We start from the raw sequence: 16820 nt of genomic DNA, 5'->3' as shown, positions 1-16820 counted from the left end.
AAGACCAGCACATCAGCTTCTGTCTTTCACTGATTGGCTCTCCAGTAACATTCTGGTTTTAAAACCAGTAAGACTTTGATACAAATTCCCAGTTACCTGAAATCAGTCAGTCGCCTCCTGGCCCATCAGCCAAATTCCAGGTCAAACTCCAGACAATTCCTGTTCTTGTTTCATTGAAGAAACATTTTCAAAATGCAAAACATGGCCTCCAGAGCTGATTTAGAGACAATTATTTGCACTTCCTATCACCTTGACAACGGCTTTTACTAGCCAGGCTTCTGATTGGCTGAGTCAGCTACTGAACTCTGCTGCTCTGGACCTTCACCGCCAAACATAGTGGCTGGAACCTAAAGAGGCATTTCAGTCCATGACTGGGCCCAGTTTGGTCAGTGACTGGGACCAGTTTGCTCCAGCAGCTTTGTTTTGTCGAAACTGAAAGCATTTATTTCCATAGGTTTTTGTATCTAGATTTTTTTCTGTATTCTTAACGTTTGTTTGGATCTTATGTCTGTGAAAAGTACTTTATGAATAAACAGTAGCTGTTATATCCAGCCTTAGTGAGTCTGCAGTGTTTTAGAGCAGCAACACCCTAACCACTGCTTGCTGTTTCCTGCTGCAGGTTCACAGAGCGTGGATCGAGAGAACCTTCCAGAAGAGAGAATGCATCCAGATCATTCCCAGCAAAGATGCCAGCAGGTGAAATGATGCACAGATCTCTGTTATATTGTTGTTGTGTTGATGAAGAGAAGCTCAGGTGCTCTGAGCAAGGCGGTCACATGGTGCTGATCTCGTCTGAGTTTCAGTCATGTGACTCTCAAGAAATCCCCTGACCCCTGACCCAAAAACAGCGGTTCCCCTTGTGGGGACCAGGCCCACAAGGGGAACCAGGACGAAGCAGAGCAGCTTCTCATATTCAGAGATTTCCTGAAGGTGGAGCAAAGCAGGGAAGCTAAAATCTGAAAACATCTGCTCCACCTCCAGCTGCTGTGGTTCTGACCCAAACCAACCTGTTCCCCTCCTGGCCTGTGGGGGCGCTGCACCAAGAACCATTGAAGGAAACGACACAAAAACCTCTGAAGACACTGAGAGCAACTTCCTTCTTCACCAGATGGAAACAAGATGGAGGCGTCAGATTTTAGCGGTTGGAGGATTTCTCTTTAGTCTTTGGCCAGGAGACCAGTAGCCATTTCTGCTGCTAGCACTAGGCTAGCAAGTTAGCTTTGGTTGTATTTACCCAGAATTTACCCTGTGCTGTAGTTCACTTCCTGCTTTTGGAGAGGTCTCTGGTTCTGTTTGAATGTTTGAATTCAAACAGAACCAGAGTTCACTTCAACCGAACCCAGACCGAGGTCTGGAGGACCAGAGGTCAGAGGTCTGTTAGGATTCAGACCAACTGGACCGGACTTTATAGGCAAATGGACTGGAGTCGGGTTGAAGCAGACTGAACGGTGAATGATGCAGTCGAACTGACTTCAGGTTTCAGCCAAAGACTAGTGCCGTGCTTCCTAGATCATCAATGAGGGGTTGAAGGTCAGAAGTCAGCTCTTCTCTTACAGGCATAATAATCTCTGGATGGAGGTTTTAATTCTGTTTTAGTTATTTTTGGTTTTAAAATCAAATCTCCAGTCAATGAGACACAGTGAGTTTCTTTTGCATGATGACCCTTCATAAATAAACTTGCCTTTAATGTGAGGTAAAGTGGATGTCTTCTTTCTGCTGTGTAGGTGCAGCTGTGGCCAGCTGGTGGCGCAGCACCCCCCCATCCCTGCAGGGGCAGTGGAGGAGACGGGCCAGCTGGTTCAGTTGGATGTCCAGCCTGCAGAGAGATGGAGCATCCTGAAACACACCCAGACCTTTTCCACTGACGCCTATGGAGTCCTGGAGTTCCAGGGGGGAGGACATGTCAACAAGGCCATGGTAACACGGAGCAGACCAGGTTACTAGGATGATGGTAGCAGCTCAGACTGACTCTCTCCCTTTCATGCTGTCTCTGTCCTGCAGTACATCAGGGTCTCCTATGACTCCAAGCCAGACTCTCTGCTCCACCTGATGGTGAAGGAATGGCAGCTGGAGCTGCCTACGCTGCTCATCTCCGTCCATGGAGGGCTGCAGAACTTTGACCTGCCCCCCAAACTGAAGCAGGTCTTTGGGAGGGGGCTGATCAAGGCCGCAGTCACCACCGGAGCCTGGATCTTCACAGGAGGAGTCAGCACAGGTGCAACACTCAGCTCCAATAGACTAATATCTATCAGTGTGTCTGTTAGAGCCACAAATACCCAGGATGAAAACCTGATGAGCTGATGACAGCAGAACCAAACCAAGAGAGAAGTGTGATCATATTAACTCTGATTCTGCTGAGCTCCCTCCATCTGCTGTTGCAGGGGTGATTCGACATGTTGGAGACGCTCTCAAAGACCATTCATCCAAGTCCAGAGGAAAGGTCTGTGCCATCGGCATCGCACCCTGGGGAATTGTCGAAAACAAAGAGGACTTGATTGGGAAAGATGTAAGAAGAGTCTGATTAAATCAGGTTTACAAGTCCAGAGCATCTCTGAGCTTCTGCCTTTGTTTACTCAGTGGTGGACTTGTCTGGTGGTAGCTTGCTCTGATTGGATGTTAGTAGACAGTCATGAATGAAAATGGCTGTGATATCTCCTGATGTCTAGTGGTCTGTTCATTTCTACTGATGAAGGGATTCTCTTCACCCTTAGTTCAGTTGGTTCCATCTTTGATGGGTTTGTAGAGGACATGAGCTAGTGGCCCTTTGGGTATCATGGGAGGAGTAGGAGGTACTGTGCAGCTCCTCCCATGCCCTCGATAGCTGGGTCCAGATTTCTGACACATTGTGGAGGATGAAGCATGGAGTCTGCCAGGCAGCCCTCTGTCAGGTGTTAATGGACCAGATCTCAAGGTACCTTCAGGAAGAAGACCTGGAGAACCTCGGGTTTGGTCTTTGGTTGGGATGCTGGCATCTTCAGTATGCACTCTAGATGCTAACAGCTGAGTCTGAAGTGACCAGGATGAGAGTCATGAGCTGGAATTCAAGAGGTCATGAGGGAAATATGGAGCAGGAGTTGTGTAGATGACAGGGGTGATGATGCTGTGATTTGCTAATCTGGTCTGTCGAAGAGAAGAAAGATCGGTTGCTCCATCTGTGTTCGGACCCTTATCCTCGGTCGGGAATGTTCATTGATCTGTGAAAGTGTTTAATTCATTGTTATTGATGATGTTAATATCACCATGATAACCTCTAATGCAGGGGTCTCAAACTCCAGGCCTCGAGGGCCGCAGACCTACAGTTTTTAGATATGCCACAGGTACAAAACACTGGAATGAAATGGCTTAATTACCTCCTCCTTGTGTAGGTCAGTTCTCCAGAGCCTTGCTAACGACTTAATTATTCTATTCAGGTGTGGTGCAGCAGAGGCACATCTAAAAGTTGCAGGACTGCGGCCCTCGAGGACTGGAGTTTGAGACCCCTGCTCTAATGGAAGCCTGCTGCTGTGTTTCAGGTGACTCGTCCTTACCAGACCATGTCCAACCCGCTCAGTAAGCTGTCGGTCCTGAACAGCAGCCACTCTCACTTCATCCTATCCGACAATGGCACCACCGGTAAATATGGAGCTGAGGTCCGCCTCCGCCGGCAGCTGGAGAAACATGTCTCCCTGCAGAAGATCAACACACGTAAGTCATGTGACCCTGCAGCAGCCTCTCCCTGGCCTGCTAAGTCTCCTCTACTCATGTGCCTGGTCAGGTGACCTGTGGGTTTCCCTTTGTCGTCCTATGCCTGGAGGTGTCTGTAAGGCAGGGACAGCAAGGGGAGCCTCAGCTGTCACCCCTTCCTTCAACTCCCACAGAACCAGGCAAACCCAAACGAGAGTCCAACCCTCCAGACAGAGACAGAACAGACCCATCAACATAAAACCAACCAAACAAAACCAAAGGAAGGTTCTAGAGTCCTTCAATGTCAGGAAATCAGTGACACTACTCAACCTCCTTTGTGTTATGATCTAATGTCCACAGAACAGGAAGGAAAATTGAAAATTGCTGAGGAGTTTTTAAATGGGGTTAAAGGGTCATGTTTACATTGCCTCAGAGTTATAAGGTAAAAAAGAGCCTTTATTTTGGTTCTCCAACCATAGAATAAAACACACTGATACAATCACAACATCATAGAAAAAGACATTTTGTTTGCCATGGGCAGCTGTGAAGCCTTCTGTTCCTGGAAGGCACAAAAATCTGATGAAATGTTTATACTTACTGGTCAGACCTTCTACAATCAGATCCTGTTTTCACCGACGATCCTCCATTACTTTGTCTTTAGTTTCATGACAGTCCCTTTTCTCCTCCTGTCTGAGTCTGAGCGTGGCTTTGGGAGGCTGGCGATGGTCATCCTGACACGTGCTTTGATGTTGCCAGGTTTGGGCCAGGGTGTCCCAGTGGTCTGCCTGATCCTAGAGGGGGGTCCTAATGTCATCTCCATTGTGCTGGAGAGTTTGAAGGAGGAACCACCTGTCCCGGTTGTGGTTTGTGACGGTAGCGGCCGGGCCTCCGACATCCTCTCCTTTGCTCACAGATACTGCGAAGAGGACGGGTGAGAACATTTCTGCTGCTTTGGTGTATTTGTTGGTGGTAATTTTCAAGGTGCATGTGTGATGATGCTTAAAGGTGGCGCAGACACGACCTTAGGTGGACAGCGAAGGATTTTATGCACAACCACCGAATCGGGGGAATCATGCCAATCAGTGAGGAACTCCTGCAGATCTCAGGAGTTGACCTCTGGTTCTACTGACATTCTTCATCACAGCTGGCCTGTCCACCCTTAACTCAAGTCTTTCTATGCATTCTGTTATCATCAGTTCCTGATTCCTGCCCTTCTGTGATGCTGGAAACCATTTATCTTGTCAGTTCTGTGAGAAACGGGTTTTAAGCTGCAGACCTGAGAGGCCGTGTATTCTCAGACACAATATTACCTCCGGATGACAACGTACCTTCCGGTTTCTCCTCAGTGTCCTGTTCTACCTCTGTAGGCTGGTGAACGAGAGTGTCAAAGATCAGCTCCTGGTCACCATCCAGAAAACTTTCAACTATAGCCGCAGCCAGGCGCAGCAGATCTTCCAGATGGTGATGGAGTGCATGAAGAAGAAGGCTCTGGTAGGACAGCAAAGCTCTAGCTGTTGCAATGGCTGCATCGTCCTGTTCAGTCCCTTCATTGCTGCAACAACAAATCTCCTTCTCATCACCCTGACTGTGTCATCATTCATCCTCCTGACATCAGAAACCCTTTTTCCTGTCCTGTTCACACAGTAAACAGATAAGGTTCTCTGCTGGTTCTGACAGCATCCTATCAAAACCAGCAGGACTGTTTTCAGTTTTCACATGGTTCAGTCCTCACTTCCCATGCGTATCAGCAATCCAAGGAAAACACCCTAGCAGAGTCAGATGTACTGAAACAGTGGTCTGCTATGGCAGGACGTTATCGGAGGGTACGCACAAAACTATCTCTGCACAAGACACAAGACAGGAGCACAACCACATCACCAACAAACTAGCAAACCCACAAAATAATCCACAAGAACACAATGCCCATGGCCCACAAAAACAGAGGATCTGATCCACATAAGGCCTAACGTGCACAACACGACACATTCGCATACAGACACACACTTATATGTCTGCATAGTGTTTCTCCAAGCTACATTCTTTTTTTTTTTTTTACCCCTCCAGGGGGTCTTTTTGTGGGCTCTAGTGTCCCTTTTATGAAAGTAGGCTGACAGGAATGGGGAAGGAGAGGAGGGAAGACATGCGGCAAATGTCGCCGGGTCCGGGAGTCGAACCCGCGACGGCCGCGTCGAGGACTCAAGGCCTCCAAATACGGGTCGTGCTAACCGCTACGCCATCACAGCACGCCCCCAAGCTACGTTCTTGATGTATGAGGTTGAAGAAGAGTCAGTGAGCTGAATTCCATTTATTAATACCAAAATACAGCTGGTCCATAGTTCATGTTATCCTTAAGGGCTAGCAGAACAAAATGGCATCAAGCAACAGTTTGTAAAGCCCTTCAATAGCTTTTATCTAAGGTACGCCCCAAAAAGGGCGTTCCCCTCTAGTGTGTCATATCCTTTAACCTTAGTGTCATGATCCAAGTTTTGGTCCTGAGTTTTCTCTTTAATTTCCTCCAGCTGGGCGTTAATTGACCAGATGTTTTTGTTTTCTTGATCGTTTTCTCTGGGTAAATTGGTAACACTTTATTTGACAGGTTGTGAATAAGATCGTCATGACACTGTCATAAACATCAGGAAGTCTTCATGAATATTTATGACTGTTGTCATAAAGTATCATTTGGTAAATTATGACACTTTTAATACAAAGTTGACATTATTCAAAATGTCTTTGTTATGACAACTTGTCATTAACCAAGAAATCATGAGCTGACATAAATTTGTTATAAAAGTATTACATTCAGGGGCCTCCACGCATTCAGGGGCCTCCACACATTCAGGGGCTTCCACACATTCAGGGGCCTCCACACATTCAGGGGCCTCCACACATTCAGGGGCCTCCAGAGATTCAGGGGCTTCCACACATTCAGGGGCTTCCACACATTCAGGGGCCTCCAGAGATTCAGGGGCTTCCACACATTCAGGGGCTTCCACACATTCAGGGGCCTCCACACATTCAGGGGCCTCCACACATTCAGGGGCCTCCAGAGATTCAGGGGCTTCCACACATTCAGGGGCTTCCACACATTCAGGGGCCTCCACACATTCAGGGGCCTCCACACATTCAGGGGCCTCCAGAGATTCAGGGGCTTCCACACATTCAGGGGCTTCCACACATTCAGGGGCCTCCAGAGATTCAGGGGCTTCCACACATTCAGGGGCCTCCACGCATTCAGGGGCCTCCACACATTCAGGGGCCTCCACGCATTCAGGGGCCTCCACACATTCAGGGGCCTCCAGAGATTCAGGGGCCTCCAGAGATTCAGGGGCCCCTAGAAATGGTTTAATTGTACCACACACCATAGATCTAAACCTGTAGCATCATTTATAGAGAATAACAATGTTATTACATTTTATTTAATGCATCAGCTGAGAAAAAAAACTACATTTAGGAATTAATTAGGACGTTTACTTTGTAAAAGTTTAAATAATCATCTTGATAGTTTGATTGTTGTGTTACCATGGCTACAATATGGTGTAATCTTTGTGTTTGTTCACAAATACATCACAGCCAATAACCAATAATCAGTGATTGATTTTAAACCTGGTCTCCCTCTCAGATTCACCTGATCGACATTTAAACATGTTAGTGATGCTGGGGGGGGGTCTGTCTAAGGCCCCATATTATCTTGGGCCGGCCCTGCATGAACAGCCTCTGGGCTGGAATCTACCTGGAATCAATGTTCCCTCTAATTTTTCATGTGTCTGGTCATACACACCATACCATACCATACCAACTTTATTTATAAAGCACTTTAAAACAACCACAGCTGATACAAAGTGCTGTACATCAAAACACAACATAACAATAAAAAAAACATAAAATAAAAACTTACAGTTTAAAAACAAAAACATGCAATTTAAAACTAGATCCCGCTAGAGTTGAAAGCCAAATAAAATAGATGGGTTTTAAGACGAGCTTTAAAAGTGGATAGTGAAGGGGCCTCCCTGACCTGCAAAGGCAAGTTGTTCCATAATTTGGGGCCCATGACAGAGAAAGCTCTGTCCCCTCTGAGCTTCCTTCTTGATCTCGGTACCTCCAAAAGCAGCTGATCTGCGGACCTAAGAGACCGATAAGGTATGTATGGGTGAAGAAGCTCAGAGAGGTAAGCCGGGGCAAGATTATGTAGTGATTTAAAAACAAACATAAGAATTTTAAAATGAATCCTAAAATATACCGGCAGCCAGTGAAGTGACGCCAGGACAGGGGTCACGTGTTCCCTCTTTCGAGTTCCTGTCAGCAGTCGTGCAGCAGCATTCTGTACTAGCTGCAGACGTGAGAGCAGCGACTGACTAACTCCCAGATAAAGTGCGTTACAGTAATCCAATCGAGTTGAAATAAAAGCATGGATCACTGTTTCAAAATGCTGCCTGGAAAGAAAAGATTTCACTGACGCCAATCGCCTTAAATGATAAAAACTGGACTTAACCACGGCTCTGATTTGGCTATCCAATTTAAAATCACTGTCCACCTTAAAACCAAGATCTGTAATAACAGGTTTAAAATAGACAATCATCAGCGTAACAATGAAACGAAATCCCATGTTTCCTGAGGACAGAACCCAGAGGCAGTAAATAAAGAGAGAAAAGCAGTGGGCCCAGAATTGAGCCCTGTGGGACGCCATAAGGCATTGAAGCAGCAGATGATTCAGAGTCACCAATCTTGACTGAGATTGTTCTCTCCTCCAGGTAAGCCCTTTACCATTTAAGAACAGTGCCACCAATACCTACAACGTGGTGTAATCGCGATATTAAAATGTCGTGGTCTACTGTATCAAAGGCAGCAGTTAGGTCAAGTAAAATCAGAACAACATGGTTACCAGAATCACATGCAAGAAGGATGTCATTAAAAACTCTTATTAAAGCAGATTCTGTGCTATGAAGAGTTTTAAAACCTGACTGGAAAACCTCCAGAATGCCATTGTAATCTAAAAACTGTTTCAGCTGACAGTACACAAGTTTTTCTAAAACCTTAGAAAGAAAAGGCAGCTTCGAAATAGGCCGATAAAATTACACTACATTTAAACCGATAATACACACAGGGTCCCTGAGTACACTGAGGACCACTGTGAGCAACATCAGGTGTGAGCACGATGGCCACACACCTGTATTACACCTGTAATAAATCTGGGATTATAGAAAGTTACATGGCTTATTAAAAGAATCAGATTACAGCAGCAACTTCCATTAGTTTGCTTTTAATTTAAGTGATTTGCTGCACTTAAAATGAAAAAAACAACAAAAAACATTGCTGTTCATGAGATGCAGTATGTTCTATATAAGAGTCCTGCTTTGGCCATGGTGAGAAATGAGACATAACTTTTTGTTCACATTAAAACATTCACATTCTGCACAATGAAATGTGTGCTCTAGCTTGTGATAGTGTATACATTTTTGTAACTCTGTCTGTAAAATATTTAATTACGCAGTTTTTTCAAGTCTGTCTCTCACTTCTCCAGTGACTGTGACGCTTGTGGTTGTCCAACTTCCACTCAGTCCATTTTTCCCTCTGAAAACTCGCTTGCTACTTTGGCTTCGCTGCATGTTTTGCAGAGTAAACGTTCTCACTCGAAAAAGAAAAAATCTTGTTCTTCTTTTTGCACAAGCTCCGACAGCCATTCCATCGTAAAAGAAGCGCATTTCTGTTTTACTTTGGCTGGATGAGTGGATGTCCCGCTGCCTGTTCGCTTAGCCATGATAGGGTGGTAGCTTTAGCGTCTCTTAACTCCGCCGCACTTTTCCTACCAAGCAAATCTGCACAGTGCCACAACGCATTTTGGCAAAGCGCATAAACACAATAACATGCGATGATTGGCTGCGTAGCGTAAGTGAACTGTATCGTATCATTGGCTGGACGCCTGTGACTCACCGGGTTAGATCGTTATACATCATTGGTCCATAGTCAAAACTGATGTCTGAGCCCAATGTATAATTTACATTGGATTTTATTTGATGCGCTGCATAGATTTTATTGGGCGCTAAGAATGTGCGAGCAGTGCGCGATTGCGCAAGCACTCAGCTTAGAGGGAACATTGCCTGGAATCTACCTGGAATCCACCTGGAATCTACCTGGAATCTACCTGGAATCCCCCGGTGGCCCCTGTCAGTCCCCCGATGTTTTGGAAACATTTTGGTTCCTTTCATTGTGGCATGTTTGGCTTTTTGCTGCGGTTCTAATTATTGCTCCAGTATTTTCTCTGATGTTTATGTTCTGAACTCTAATTGGGCCGAATCTTTCTTTATCACTTGAGGTTCTGCAGTAACTTCTGTTTACAGCCCAGAACCTCCAGCCCAGATCAGCAGCGGCTTTAACCCGCCTGGCAGAAACGATAAGGAGAAGCAGAGAACAGTCAGCAGGCGGTACCGGGTGGTACCAGGTGGTACCGGGCAGTACCGGGGCTTTGTGCTGCGTTGCGACTCGCGGTGTCAGTCTCAGTACCGTGTTTATATCAGGATGTCCAGATGTTGGACCACTTTTTAAAGTAACCAGTAATCTAACGTGTTGCTATTTCATATCCAATAGTCAGACTACAGTTACTTATCAAAATCAGTTTGCGTTACTATTTTCTTTTGGAATTGAATTTTATTTCCTCTACGTCTTGTCGAGTGATCGGGTAGGGTTAGGGTTACCCTAACCCCTTTCTATGTGACAGTATCCACAGCGACAGAAACGTAAACAATGGAGGGAGATGCGCATTTTGTTGGTAGAAAAACAGGAACTACTTTGAGTTTCTGTCGCCAAGTCTGATTAATATAAGTGGCTGTGTTTTTTTTTTAAAGTCGCTAACAAATTTAATGAGTCGCTTTCTGGGCTGGTTTTTGAAGGTGAAGTTGCTCATTTGGGCTTGGAAATAAACAGACAGAAACCCCAGAATGTGTCTGACCTCCAGCTAGTTTTAGTCAGACTCTCCCTGTCCATCATTTCCAGGATGATCCGTCCCGCTGCGTCTCTGTTAAAGTTAATATATTACCTGTGAATGACGTCCAGATGTCCAGAACATTGGAAACATGGAGACTAATATGAACAGAGCAATAACCCTAACCCTACCCTAAAACAGCCACGAATGAACGAGTCCATAAAGTTGTGCAACTAAACACCATTATAATTATTAATATTACGATAAGAGTCACTAATCTGTGCAGCAGCCATCTGAACTGTGGAGCCGCAGGAGGAGCTCTGACCTCTGACCTTTGACACCAAACACACAACCTGGAGGCTGGGGGTTAAAATCCTTAGAGTTTTCCAGACAATAGTGGAAAACACAAAAACTGCACAAATTACTAATGTTGTTTTTTATTGTAACCATTAAAAAATCTCCCCTTCAGTTCAACCTTATAAGTGGAGACAACATGTTGATGTTACTGTTATAAAATACACCGCCTGGCCCAAAGAAAAGTCGCCACCTGGATTTAACTAAGCAAATACACTGTTAGACCTTTTATTGTAATTTTACAGTAACTTACTGGCAACACCGTTGCCAGTAAGTTACTGTAATTACCATTCTACAGTACCTTTATTGTTATGATATTTCACAGTTAATTTTTACTGTGAGTGTGCTTTACAGTTATAACTGCTTTACTGTAATTGTATTTTATAGTAAAGCTGGTCTACTGTAAACTTGTTTCACAACATAATGTCAGAGTTTTACTGTAAATTAAAGTTTACATTTTTTTAATATAAGAATATTTTACCATAAACCGAAAAATTTCATAAAAGAAATTTTAGTCCAAGTACTGTGAATAACAGGTATTTATTTTCAGCAGATTTGTAGAAATAAAATCCATTTACATATTCGCAATGTCATAAAGAACAATGTCACAATACAATATAATGTGCTGTAAAACAACAAAACTATAGAACACATTTCCTACATCAGAAGAACTTTTATTCCATTCGTCAAACAAAATCAGTGGGATCCATCTTGTGGAAGCTGAACTGTAAAGAATAAGACAGACAATGTGGAGGTCATGAGATGGTCAGGAAGTTATCAACATTTTCAAATCGACAGGAAGGTTGACAAATTAAGCTGAAGTGACAATGTTCAAATGCATAAAATCTTTGTCATAAAGCAGCATTAAGTTGATCATTTGTTTAAAAAAAAATCATTTGGACTGAAGTGATAATAGAAGCTGCATAAAGAATGAGCAGGACTGGCTTCACTTCAGGTTTTTGGATTGTTTATGGCAAAAGCAGTCAGTCAGTCTTCAGTAATTCAAAAGATTGCGTACTATAAATGTCCCCAAGGGGACGATGAAGTACAACAATCTTTTTAGTCATTTTGTTGGTGCTGACGGATTACTGCAAAGGTGTGCCTAATAAACTGAAAACTGCATAGTATAAACATACACCACACTTAAACGACTACACACTTATACATTTCTGTGATTTATTAAGAGATGCAGCGACATCCACTTTTTACCACGGACACAGAAAAGATGCAGGCTACTCTAAAGGGCTATTGTGTAGGAATCACATGCCATTTATAAATAATCATTAAAATCAGATTAAAAAGGCTAAAGTAAAGTCAGAGCATGCAAGATAGGAGGAAAAGACAACAAAATAATAAACATTTACATTTGGTAAAATACTTACCTAGTTGGAAGTCCTCCATTCAAATTCAGCAAGTCGTTGGAAGAAGGTGGTGATCTGGGAGTTCACACTGACTACTTTCCTCTTGACAAGACTTCCCGTCTTGCGGCTTGTATCGACTTTGGCTGTGCATTTGGTACCAACATCTGGATTGATCCTCACAAAGAATCTTTTAACAGAAATAAAATATATTAATTGTATTTTTTAATGAAGACGTACAATACAGCAATCAGCTATGGTTCTTCACCATAAGTCAAACTGTCATTAAATTTAATTCATAAATGGCTTGGTGTAGAGTACTTGCCGTTGTATCATCTCCAGCGTGGTGGATGCCGACTCCTGATACTCCAGATTGAAGACATAATATGACCCAAAAACGACAGCAAGGACGCTGGCAAAGTCATGTAGTTGGTCTGGCTGGAAAAATACCTTCTCCTCCATACTGACCATCCACCGGGTTGCAGACATCAAGCTATTTCCTAAAATAGACAAACCCTTGTCAGGCTAACGCTAGTGAGTAAAAGTACAGACTACCATAACAATTACATACATTGCTACAAAAAAATTATAGTGATAGAAAATATTCCTCTTACCAAGCATAATTACCCTTGGTGTAGTGGGTAAGGTCATTTCCAGTTCAACAGACATCTTGGTGGAAGATACCTTTAAAACATAAAAGGAAAACTCTCTTAAATATGAATTACTGGTAGTAATTTATATTTAAAGGGCCAGTTCACCCAGATTACAACAGGTTTTTGAGAACCTCATCCCGGAGACTAGACTAGACTTTACCCCTACATCCTGCTACCACTCTGAAACAGCGGATGTGAATGACAGTTTGTGGGGCTAAATGCATTTTTTAAAGCATTACATTCCACAAGAACAGTTCCACAAGTGTTCAGTCTGACTTCTGCAATGGCGGTGACTCCTGTGCATGTGGGACCTGAATGCAGAAAATGTTCTGAAGGAAGCAGGACATTGCTCTATTCCACATGCAAACCGATAATTAGCTGTGTGTTGATGTTTCTTCACATGACTACAAAATTCTGTAAATTCTGAAGTACAAATGCTGCAGAATTTACACATGTACATAGTTGCACCTGTTAGTACTGACTTAACTTTAAATTCACAGGAGCATGGTTTAAACATGTGAACAGTCCTTATATGTAACCAGGGTTGGAAATTAACTTTTTTGTCCACCTGCCACTGTGGCTGAACAAACTCAAAAAATAACAGAAACTACTTTAATGTTTTTCACCTTTGTCCTCATTTACAGACTCTTATACACTATGTTGGAGATGTAATGGTACTTTAGCAGGCTAACCAGCTGTAGCAAGCTCAAAGTTATAGATTAGGTTAGCTGCTCCTCTACCTTTCCAGACTATTTTGTGGCTTCAAATATGTTTGAAGAGCTGTCTTTTTACCTGTTGTCTTGTCTTTGAAGAGATGAAGCTATGTTAGCAGTCAGCAGGACAGAACTGCACAGCCACTTGGAGGGAAAAAGCTTGGGAGTTAAAACAAAAGGTCATCTGAAGAAAAGAAAAAAAGAATGTTAGAATTCATCCTTGCTGACCTACGTAGCTAATCTGCACTTTTAACATTTGCAAGATCATGGTTTAAACAAATGAACAGTCATTACATGTAAAATAAAGAAAAGGGGGGGGGGGGGTCAATTATCAGTTAAGGTTATATAAATACAAAGGATGTAACAACAATGCTAACAGACACTCAGCACTGAGCTCATCTCAACCCAAAGCTGCCCGAGGAAGATTAAGCGGCAAAAGTCAAGCTAAAACCTTCAATGGTAAAATTAGCACCTTAGCTAACGTTAACTCCGAACCAGCTCAAAAAATAACACCATCATATTTTCCTTTCTTTCACCTCATTTACAGACACGTAACTTATAACGTTGCAATATGCCAGTTATATAAAACACCAGAGTTAGTAACGTAAAGGTAACGTTATGTTACCAGGCAAACGAGCTCATGCTATCATGCTAAGTTATAGCATGATAGCATGATGCTATAAGCTACGTTAACTCCATCTAAAATGTACATTTCCAGACTAGGTTTTGGCTTCAAACAGTTTTCTAAGACGTGTTTTTTACCTGTCTTGAAGAGCTGAAGCAGTGTGAGCCCACAGCACGGAGACAGAGCTGCACTTGGAGAGAAAAAGCTGGTTGGAAGCGAAGCCACGCTTGATGACGTAGCTAGATAAACTGCATGTTAATGTTAGCTAGGATGTGAAAAAAACAAAAGTACATGCTCTCTTTCTGCCTTAAAAATATGTTAACCACTAAAGGAGTAAAAATACAGAAACAGGGAACCACGATGAAGCAGCTATGATGACCGTTGGAAATCAAATATAATTCTTACTGTATATTATAAGTACAGTACCACTACTGTAATGTGTAAACAGTAAATTACTGCAAATTCAAAACATACAGTAAGTTACTGTAATACTATGTACTATACCCATAATGCAATGCAAATTACAGTAACTACTTGTAAAGATGTCTTGTCGTAGTTTTACTGGGCAAAGGCTAACAGTGTAGGGCACTGCGCACGGCGCTGCGTGTGACGTAATCCCTGAGCCGCGTCAGATAGCGTGGCTGTCAGTACGCCAACAACATGCCAAAGCGCAAATGTATGTTTACCGACGATTTACAAAAGAGTTTCCCCGCTTTTAGACCGCCCCCCCCACACCCGCTCCAAGGTGTCCTGGTTTTCCCAACTGAAAATATGGTCACCCTATTTATGGTAGTTTTACTGGGCATTTTGTGGTATTTAACTGTAAAAAATACAGCAAAGGCTAACCGTCATTTCCATTATACCGTTGGAAATGACGGTTATCATTTCCAACGGTATGATGACCGTTGGAAATCAAATATAATTCTTACTGTATATTATAAGTACAGTACCACTACTGTAATGTGTAAACAGTAAATTACTGCAAATTCAAAACATACAGTAAGTTACTGTAATACTATGCACTATACCCATAATGCAATGCAAATTACAGTAACTACTTGTAAAGATGTCTTATGGTAGTTTTACTGGGCATTTTGTGGTATTTAACTGTAAAAAATACAGCAAAGGCTAACAGTGTAGGTACAAGCCTCCTATTGGATAAGTACTGCATAGGCGATTATCTTTCAGCTGGCAACAAGTTATTTAACCCCAGCTGATGCAATGAGTAACTCCTCATTTCTTAAACAACCATGGCAAAAGACACATCCTGTGGTCGTGGAAAAGACGTTAGTCTGTTTAAGAAGGGTCAAATCATTGGCATGCATCAAGCAGAGAAAACATCTAAGGAGATTGCAGAAACTACTAGAATTGGGTTAAGAACTGTCCAACGCATCATTAAAAACTGGAAGGATGGTGGGGAACCATCGTCTTCCAGGAAGAAATGTGGTCGGAAAAAAATCCTGAATGATGGTGATCGGCGATTACTTAAACGTTTGGTCAAATCAAACCGAAGAAAAACAACAGCAGAACTTAGGAGTATGTTGTTGTTTTTTCAACAATAGTTTTATTGTGTTTTTTACAGATATATCTGCCATATAACCAATACAATAAACCAGACCAACAAACGCCCTCTTAGATACATATCTGCATACATTCCTTTAAGTAAACAGGAGATAATAGTCCACTGCTGAGACTCCCTTGTTTAACATTATGGTTTGACATCAATCTTGTCTTTAGCTGGTTTCTTCGTCTTGTGACAAGTCCTCTCCTTCAACAAAATTCCTGAAGGGTCTCCAAATGTTTTCAAATAATTTGCTTTTCCCTTTTTGGAGATATGCTATGCGTTCCAGAGGTAAAGTCTTCATCATTTGTCTGATCCATTGTTTGATGCCTGGTCCTGTTGTTCTCTTCCAGAATAGTGCTATCAGTCTTTTAGCTTGTAATAGACACATATCAATCAATAGTAGCTCACATTTGGTAAACAAGGTATTTTTTGGATACAGACCTAAACTTAGAAAAACCGGGTCTAGTGCAACATCCTTTGACACAAGATGTTCTACAGTTGTTTTTATTGCTTTCCAAAATTTTTGAATTTTCCTGCATTCCCAGATACAATGAAACAAAGTCCCTATTCTTCTAAACATTTTGTGCATATATCTGGTATATTAGGATTGTACCGATTTAAATTGACTGGTGTAATATAGATTCTCATTAACCATTTATATTGCAGTAACATTAAGCGAGAGTTAACAGTTTGTTTCTGAGCCTTTGTACAGACAGACTGCCAGTCCTCCAGTGACAGGTTTACTCCCAGGTCTAATTTCCAGGCTTCTAGTTTCAGTGCCGAGTCCTCTGGGGAATTTAAAACCATAAAGTTGTAGAATTTTGAAATCGCACCTTTACTTGTGTTATCTTTGCAAACCATTTCTTCTAGCTGGGACTTTGGTGGCTTGGTTAAATCTTTGTTTTTTGTCCTAATGTAGCTTCTAAGCTGAAGGTATTTAAAGAAGTATTTTCTATTTATATTAAATTTTTGCC

At 42.6% G+C, this 16820-nt stretch overlaps 1 protein-coding gene and 1 long non-coding RNA gene across 5 annotated transcripts; one reads left to right on the top strand and one right to left on the bottom strand.

Annotated features, from left to right (window-relative positions):
• Positions 1-686: 686 nt before the first annotated feature.
• On the top strand, positions 687-5310 carry LOC114142677 (transient receptor potential cation channel subfamily M member 1-like). The gene is made up of 7 exons (XM_028014066.1): positions 687-696; positions 1694-1917; positions 2002-2215; positions 2382-2506; positions 3513-3684; positions 4420-4594; positions 5031-5310. The coding sequence occupies exons 1-7, from the start codon at positions 687-689 to the stop codon at positions 5308-5310; spliced, it is 1200 nt and encodes a 399-aa protein (XP_027869867.1).
• A 6144-nt stretch (positions 5311-11454) lies between these two features.
• LOC114143563 (uncharacterized) lies at positions 11455-14825 on the bottom strand. Of its 4 annotated transcripts, XR_003595273.1 has the most exons (6): positions 14420-14825; positions 13737-13841; positions 12906-12975; positions 12613-12791; positions 12316-12481; positions 11455-11658 (listed from the first exon to the last, which is right to left on the bottom strand). It is a non-coding gene; the product is annotated as an uncharacterized LOC114143563 (long non-coding RNA). The 4 variants fall into 4 exon arrangements; XR_003595272.1 differs by having other exon boundaries at positions 12906-13841; XR_003595274.1 differs by having other exon boundaries at positions 12906-13816.
• Between the last annotated feature and the right edge of the window lie 1995 nt (positions 14826-16820).

The sequence above is a fragment of the Xiphophorus couchianus genome, chromosome 4, assembly GCF_001444195.1.
Source record: "Xiphophorus couchianus chromosome 4, X_couchianus-1.0, whole genome shotgun sequence".
Lineage (NCBI taxonomy): Eukaryota > Metazoa > Chordata > Actinopteri > Cyprinodontiformes > Poeciliidae > Xiphophorus > Xiphophorus couchianus.
Note: the sequence above shows the minus strand (reverse complement) of the source record. Positions and strands in the feature narration are given on the sequence as shown.